General features: G+C 37.2%; 2 protein-coding genes across 2 annotated transcripts; one reads left to right on the top strand and one right to left on the bottom strand.

Annotated features, from left to right (window-relative positions):
* The first annotated feature begins 2,618 nt into the window (after positions 1-2,618).
* Positions 2,619-5,994, top strand: LOC113348305 (poly(A)-specific ribonuclease PARN). Its single transcript, XM_026592020.1, has 6 exons — positions 2,619-3,162; positions 3,392-3,714; positions 4,315-4,428; positions 4,530-4,656; positions 4,734-4,992; positions 5,139-5,994. The coding sequence occupies exons 1-6, from the start codon at positions 2,682-2,684 to the stop codon at positions 5,758-5,760; spliced, it is 1,926 nt and encodes a 641-aa protein (XP_026447805.1). The 5' UTR covers positions 2,619-2,681; the 3' UTR covers positions 5,761-5,994.
* Positions 5,995-6,153: 159 nt separating this feature from the next.
* On the bottom strand, positions 6,154-8,344 carry LOC113348306 (DNA oxidative demethylase ALKBH2-like). Its single transcript, XM_026592021.1, has 4 exons — positions 8,022-8,344; positions 7,190-7,306; positions 6,893-7,085; positions 6,154-6,678 (listed from the first exon to the last, which is right to left on the bottom strand). Exons 1-4 carry the CDS (start codon positions 8,325-8,327, stop codon positions 6,464-6,466), a joined length of 831 nt encoding a protein of 276 aa, XP_026447806.1. The 5' UTR covers positions 8,328-8,344; the 3' UTR covers positions 6,154-6,463.
* Positions 8,345-8,607: the final 263 nt, after the last annotated feature.

Raw genomic sequence — 8,607 nt, 5'->3', positions numbered from 1 at the left:
TTTCCATGCGTTTTCTACTTCATATTAGTAAATATTGAAATGTATCCATATTTATCGGCTATAAAGATGGACATAGCACTGTATAGTCTACACCGCCTACTGTTGAGGTGGGTCTTTACTCTTTACCCTTTGCTAGGCCGTTGCTTATAAAAAATTATTAAAATAGTAAATTACTATCCAGGAAACTTAAATCAAGACCAGTTAAAGATTGTAGACTTTTTACCCATTAGAACTAAAAAAAGTAAACTACTATCCAAGCAACTCAAACCAAGACCGGCTAAAGATTGTAGGTTTTTTACCCACTAGAAATTTTTATCAGACAACACAGAATCGAACCTCGAACCCACTAGAACTAAAAAAGTAAACTACTATCCAGGCAACTCAAACCAAGACCAGCTAAAGATTGTAGGCTTCTTACCCACTAGAATTTTTTATCAGACAACACAGAATCGAACCCCGAACCCAGTAGAACTAAAAAAGTAAACTACTATCCAGGCAACTCAAACCAAGACCAGGTAAAAATTGTAGGCTTCTTACCCACTAGAATTTTTATCAGACAACACAGAATCGAACCCCGAACCCACTAGAACTAAAAAAGTAAACTACTATCCAGGCAACTCAAACCAAGACCAGCTAAAGATTGTAGGCTTCTTACCCACTAGAATTTTTTATTAGACAACATAGAATCGAACCCCGAACCCACTAGAACTAAAAAAATAAACTACTATCCAGACAACTCAAACCAAGACCAGCTAAAGATTATAGGCTTCTTATCAATTAGAAATTTTTATCAGACAACACAGAATCGAACCCCGAACCCACTAGAACTAAAAAAGTAAACTACTATCCAGGAAACTCAAACCAAGACCAGCTAAAGATTGTAGGCTTCTTACCCACTAGAATTTTTTATTAGACAACACATAATCGAACCCCGAACCCACGAGAACTAAAAAAATAAACTACTATCCAGGCAACTCAAACCAAGACCAGGTAAAAATTGTAGGCTTCTTACCCACTAGAATATTTATCAGACAACACAGAATCGAACCCCGAACCCACTAGAACTAAAAAAGTAAACTACTATCCAGGAAACTCAAACCAAGACCAGCTAAAGATTGTAGGCTTCTTACTCACTAGAATTTTTTATTAGACAACATAGAATCGAACCCCGAACCCACTAGAACTAAAAAAGTAAACTACTATCCAGACAACTCAAACCAAGACCAGCTAAAGATTGTAGGCTTCTTACCCACTAGAATTTTTTATTAGACAACACATAATCGAACCCCGAATCCACGAGAACTAAAAAAATAAACTACTATCCAGACAACTCAAACCAAGACCAGCTAAAGATTATAGGCTTCTTATCCATTAGAATTTTTTATCAGACGACACCGAATCGAACCTCGAACCAATGTAGTTGATTTCGGATTTCGGTTTATCTCGGTCCCAAACGAAACACGGATATAATTTTATCTCGGGGAAATTCCGTTTTCAAATCTCGGCGTAATTTCGGTTCCAATTTTTATATATAATCTCTACATATGTTAACATATAACAAAATGCTATCAAATTAACCAAAACAAAAAGAATTATTCATTAAAAAATTACAAAAATATAAACAATTTACTGATCGAGAGTCATTATTTATAAACTTTATACCTGAGCTACGGTTGTCGGACATGTTGCACATTTTTAAACCGTCAAGGGTAATGAGCAGTACCACTTATAAAAAAGAGAGGGGTTAAACAAAAGAACGAACAATAGTTACACATTTTATAGAGTGGACAGTGGAGACGTTTTTACTTGTACGTGTCCAGCTTGTGCTTGTGTATTCATACACATTTTATATTCTCCCATGCACCACACAGCACGTGGACACCTTTTGGGAAAATATACTGCAAACTCCCTTTTTTTTTACCAGCAATTCCATACGTCTTTCACTACTCTCTTTTTTTTTTCATTCATAGGAAGAACAATTGACTTTCATATGCGAACTCTTTCACTGATTGTTAATTTCTTCTTCGATTATATGGATGTACTCGCTGATTTGGGTGTTTCAACAAGTGTCTGCTCAGTTTATATATAAATTACGGTTTATTTCTTTCTATTTTGAATCGAATCTCTAAATGATGTACCATAATTCATACGGATTTATGATGGGATTGATCATGTTCAGCTTCTTCTGTAATGAAATTGATTTATCTTTAGAATCTGCTAGAATTATTTGAGTTTTATTAAAAAAGAACAGGATTCATGCACCCCGATGGAAATCGAAAAGCTTCAATGAGAATCCATGAAACAGTAAAGCAAAAATAAAAAGCCAAAAAAGGGAGGAAAAAAGAACGAGATTTCGGCCGATTTTCAGCCGAGATTTAACGATTCCTACGAATTTACTGGTGGAATTTCTCATTGCCGAAAATATCTATATCGGCTCCTCTATTTCCGAAACCGGAAAAGTCTCCGAGATATCAGCTGGCACTTACAAAATCGACTACATTGCCCCGAACTTATAATTTGAGAGTTCGACCCTGGTCAACTGGGCTAATCCTTGTTGCTTTGTAGCCCACCAGGGAACGCTCATGTTTACTGCGCTCTTTGTTAGTTTGCAAAGAAAATACTCCCCAATTGTATCCTCCTCTTGGTAACTCAAAAATTCTCCTTGAAACCCGAAGGCAGAGATGATTCGGGGTTTTGCAAGAACCCTAACCCTAACAACAAATTTAAGTTCCTACAATCTTCGTCACCCATTTTCTTCTTCAACCTTCGCAATAAAAAATGTAACCAGAGATAACTTCGATTCAGTTTTTGAAAATCTCAAAAACCATATCAAACAAGCTGATTTCGTCTCTGTTGATCTTGAAATGACTGGAGTCACTAGCGCTCCTTGGAGGGATTCATTTGATTTTGATCGAAATGATATACGTTATCTCAAAATCAAGGATTCTGTTGAGAAATTTGCTGTGGTTCAGTTTGGTGTTTGCCCATTTCGATGGGATGATTCTAAGAAAACATTCGTAGCTCATCCGCATAATTTTTATATATTTCCAAGAAAGGAGCTTCCATTCTACGACGGTCCGGCGGAAGAATTCCTTTGTCAAGCAACTTCAATTGATTTCTTGGCTAAATACAAATTCGATTTTAATGCTTGCATACACCAAGGTAATGAAATTTGCACTTAATTTTGTCTTTGTTGAAGCAGTAATAACCACTAGTACCTAGTTATCATATATACATGCTATTTAGTATGACATTGAGGAGTCTGGTGTCGCCGACTTGAGATCATCCTTTAGTTATTAGCTTAAGAATATGTTCTTGTTCTGTGTGCAATCCTACTTCTTAGTACAATGTCTGGTTATTTTTGTGAATTTAAACTTTTGGGTAATCCCAGGAATATCATATTTATCCAGAGAACAAGAAGCTGAAGCACGGGGTCGTTTGAAGTTGGTGTATGATGAATCTAATTTGGCATCCAACTTGGAAGAATTTAGTGACAGTACTCTGATTAGTAATGCTGATATTCTTTTTACATGTCGGTTGAAGAAGTATTTGGAGGAATGGCGTGATAGATTACTGATGAATACGAATGGAGGGGTACAGATTGACGAAAATCTGAAAGACTTAATGCCAATGTTCGAGACTGTTTTCTACAAGATGCGTCCAGCCCTAAGATTGAAGGGTTTCACTTCTCATCAGCTAAGATTGATTCAACTGGTAACTGTTTAATTTTCTATTTCATACGCCGAACAGTTTGTTAGAAAATAGGGTGAGTGACTGAGTTGAGTGCATGTTGCATTTGTTATATGAAAGAAAAAGAAAATGAATAATACAATTTTGGAAAGTATCTAAGTTGAAAGGCTTAAGCCACATTGTCGTTACACAACACCAGTGTCTCCATAGAAAGGCAATCCTCAAACCACCTTATTACCTTACCAGTCTAATCCGTTGACAGCACACCCTCTGCTGTAATAACCCTCTTTTGCATGGTGGAGATGTTTGACCCAACACAAACGAAGTCACTAGGATGTGGCATAGAGGAATTTGACTAGATAAATGTATTCCAGCATAAAATTCCAAAGTCCTCTCACATGTCTCGCTTTCATCGAAATAAGGGTTAAAAATTAGCTAAGAGCGATGCTCACGGTCGGAGATAGAAAGTTTTGTTTTAGATTTTAACTCGAGGAAATTTACTTTTTTGGGCCATCAAGGTTAACACTCTTTACACTGTTGTAATGTAGATGCAGGCTTTACCTAACTTGTACTTAGTATCAAATTTGCCTATGTTTGCTAACAGAAGAAACTGGGAATATGCAGATCACTACAAAGCACTTTCAAGATCTTGCTTTTGTTCATGCAAATGGTGAAAGTTCCTCTAAAGAAAACCTACTTGTGTATACAGATTCTGAGGATGGTGGAGACGTGGTTATGGTAAAAAGTAAAAACTATATGGAAATTTGAAAGCTTGGTCTATGGGTTGTACGATGATTTTTGTCTTCAGATATCTTACACATTTGTCCATCTGTCTCCAGAAAGAGGTCAGCGATGACTTACACAAGGAGGCAGAAATGAAGCTAAAAGCTGCGACGGGCTTTCGTCGTGTTATTGATCTCCTTTCCTCAGAACAAAAGTTGCTAGTTGGTCATAATAGCTTTTTAGGTAAGGAATATTCATGTGACATGTTTTTTTTTTGTAACCCAACTCTCCATCTATTACTTATCCTCTTCCTGATGCAGATATGGCACACATATACAGCAAATTTATTGGCCCTCTTCCTCCAACAATAGATGAATACATATCTTCCGTCCATAAAGTCTTTCCCTACATTATTGACACAAAGCTCCTACTGAATACTGACTCTGTAATTCAGCGTTTGATGAAGAAACAAAGCACGTCACTGTCTTCAGCCTTTGCTCTTTTGTGTCCACAAATTGCAGTGTCCTCAGAAGCATCAGTTAAGGGTCTGAAAATTGAAGTTCGAGTGGATGATATGAGGTTTGCAACTGTCTCACACTGTCAGTTAACGGATACATTAGCTTTCTGTATGCTTCCTTAAGTGTCTGCAATGCGGATCTCTGCCTCTCATGAAGCTTCACTTCCTCGATCTCTTTTCTGCTTCTAACAACATAATTCCTATGTAGGTCTTCTAACTGGAACTCAGGAGCCAATCATGAAGCTGGTTATGATGCTTTTATGACTGGGTGTATCTTTGCTCAGGCATGCAGTCATCTAGGAATTGGGTTTGATAATAATTCCCTGGCGAAAGGGTTGGCTGAGCATGAGAACCTCCAGAAGTACATCAACCTTCTATACCTCAGTTGGAACAATGGGGCCATGATTGATCTGCGCACAGGGAATGAAAGTTTCGAATTATTGACTCAGCAAAACCCCAAACAACGTTATTCCAGAATTTTATTTGAGAATGTTGTCTTAATTTGGGGATTTCCATCAAAATTAAAAACGCGAGAAATAAAAGACTGTGTGACTAAAGTCTTTGGTTCAGACAGTGTAACTTCAGTGTATTACTTGGATGGAACTGCAGCCTTTATTCAGTTCAGCAAGAAAGAACTTGTATCTGATTTCCTCGATCGGAAGGAAGCCATAACTGAAAGTGATCCTACTTTGGTTTTACATCCTCTCCCTAAATTGCTTGGAGGTGGGAAAACCCATGCTGCCAAGTATGATGTATACAAAGAGATTTGTAGTTCTTCCTTGTCAGAAAAGTTGTTTTCAGATCAGGCCGAGGCACTTGGTATTAAGTAAACAAGATATAAAAACAGCAAAAGAAATTGGAGAAAGTGCCAGTAGGTGAAGGTGTCAGACACGGTTTTGTACTGTAGTTTGAAATTTTGTAAGGGAAATGCTTGAAATTATTTGGCAGAGTTTTGTACTGTACATATATTAATCTAGCAGTAGGTGCCAGTAAGGTGTCTTATGGGTAGTTGACTGATCCTGCAGAAATTCATGTGATAAATTTTGATAAATTTAAGGATTTTAGTTATTATCTTTCAGTAAAGATCTTGGGGTTGGAATTTATCCAGACTGTGGCCATGTAAAAGCAGGAAACGATTCTGAACAACCACTAGGTAAGAATCCCAGCACTGACCATGTTTGGATTTGAAATTGATATATGTGAACCAAATCACAGTCAGATCATCTGAAAAATACCCCTCAAAGATCACTTCATTAAAGACTGTAATCATGAAAAATAAACAAAGTCGTTACATTTCCTTGCCCATTTCTCCTCTAATATCAACAGGTATTGTTCATGAACCTTTCGTCAGTACTACGGAAGAGAACAAGTATATGGAGGCCGCTAATAGAATTACAAAGGACACGTTCTGGCTTTTTAGCTTGCACCCTTGCAAGGAAAGGCGAAGCAACACCCAAACTAGCAAAGTTCTTATATGAGTACTATACAAAACCTTCAATGGTTATTCAGCACAAGCATGGGGCTCCTCTAAAGTTATCCAGACTTATCCTCGATTATATGCCTGAAGGTGACATTAATCCTGACGGCATCAGCTTTTGCCCGCTTGGGCACTGAGTGGAGCCAATCTCTCTGAGTGTTGCCCCTCATGACCAACAAGGATCCATGCTTAAGCACAAAGGATTGTTGATTGTTTTGGCTGACGCGATTTTTTATTCGCTTGCTTGGTGGTTCCTCATGTGCTGCTTGTACTGCATAACAGAGGTAGCATCTAACAGTTAAGAATCAAAGTCCAGTAACCTAAAGCAAACTAGAAAGTGTCCACCTGCCAAATGTCTAGGGCTCATCAAAGAAGAATGGGTTTTACTTCTAAATGATAGATCTCGCGAAGGCCAACGAAAATCTGATCATTCACGCATCTTATCAGAATCTATTATAGTGGTAGAAAGAGAAGTAAAGTCCTACCTAGTGATGAGTTTTTGGCTGGTCTTCTCCTCAATTGGAAATCTCGTTCGCATCCGAAGGATATTGATGCAATTTCAGGAGTTGGTCCGTACACCTTCTCATCATCAGCATGCCATGCTACATAATCAGAGCCATTCTTATATTTATTCAACAACAAGCTATTAAAACTACTTCCTGGAAGAGCTTCGTGAACCTGGAAAGAAATGTCAAATTACCAAATGTAAGGTTCATGAGATGAGAAGAAAAACCAGATAAGGTTATTAAGGCAGTTTAACTATGATTAACGTTCACTCTTACTGCTGCCAAGATGTCCTTGAGTGGAGGGCATTCGTCCCAAGAATAAGCATGAGGAGTATACCCACTGTACCGCAGTCCCTGTAAACCTTTGGAGGCAACATAACACGTGTCTCTAGGCTGAAGAAAGAACACCCTAATTAACTTATCAGCTTAGTTGCACCAAGCTATATTTCATTCATATTCAACTTCAAGCAAACATGTATATGAAGGAATAGACAAGATGTATACTCTAAGAAAATAATCAAGCAGGAACTTCAAACCAGATTACTTGATTCAAGATAAACATTCTCAAAGGTCAAACTGAGGCAACCTAGGTGTACAGGTAAGAAAAGTAGAATCGCTCATGGGAAAACAAGGCAGCTCCTTGCAAAAACTTATATCTGAAATAAATAAAATGAAACCAGTCCAACTCATTTGATTTACTACAGAATATGCAATACTGATTTCACTACTTAGCGAACATACAACTGGCATCTTTCTCCTATTATGGGAGAGAGACACCGTTCTAGGCGAGGCTTAGGTTTCTTGCGTTACCCAAGAATTGCGAACTCATCAGCTGCAACTTGAGATGCATCAAAAGATACTAAGCTACAAATTTACCCCATTGCATTTTACCTTCTAATCATTCACAAAAATAAGAACTAGTCCAGTCTTTCTATATGCAAATCTCTGACAATTCATTTTCCAAAGATTTAGTAAAGCTAAACCTAAAGTGATGTTAAAATCCATACATATTCAGAAATTAAAGATGAAATAATCCTAATTAAAGATAAAATTAGGGTCAGATTCTACATTACTTGCAATAATGAAAAAAGAATTCATAATAATTCACCTGAGAGCAAGAACGACCATAGACTTGAATTGTAGGTCTGACCCAGGGGATTTCTTTGTCAAGATAATCAAACCATTTCCAAGACTGGTCCGAAGGTACAAAACGAGGAACGTAAATGATTTCACTTCCTTCACCGAGATCAATTGTTTTACGATTTTGGTTTTCCTTGATAAAATTAGGGTTAGTGTTTATGTATGTTGTCAATCTGTTGCTCATTTTTCCGATCCAAAACAGGCAACCCGCGAAATCTAGAGTCTGTTTGGTAGGATTTTCAAAAATATTTTTCAAAGTTTTAACTGCCTTCATAAAAAAAAAACACTTTTCTTTTCATTTATTTTCTTTTCCACTTTACCGGTATTTGGCATATTCCGTTCTATCGGATAGGTACATCCCAAAGAAGATGGGCACCCAATAAATTGTAATCCGAGGGAATAAATATGTTTACTTATTCTGAAATTTCTTCTAGTTCGAAGAAGATGCGTGTTCGCTAATTTCGATTTACACAACTGTGTCTTTGCATAAACATAATGAGAGATACTAAGTTTAAATGCGTTGATTTCTACTTTTTTGTATTTTTTCTCCCATA

Source organism: Papaver somniferum, chromosome 2, assembly GCF_003573695.1.
Source record: "Papaver somniferum cultivar HN1 chromosome 2, ASM357369v1, whole genome shotgun sequence".
NCBI classification, from domain to species: Eukaryota; Viridiplantae; Streptophyta; class Magnoliopsida; order Ranunculales; family Papaveraceae; genus Papaver; species Papaver somniferum.
The sequence above is the reverse complement of the archived record's forward strand: the minus strand, read 5'-3'. Positions and strand labels throughout refer to the sequence as shown.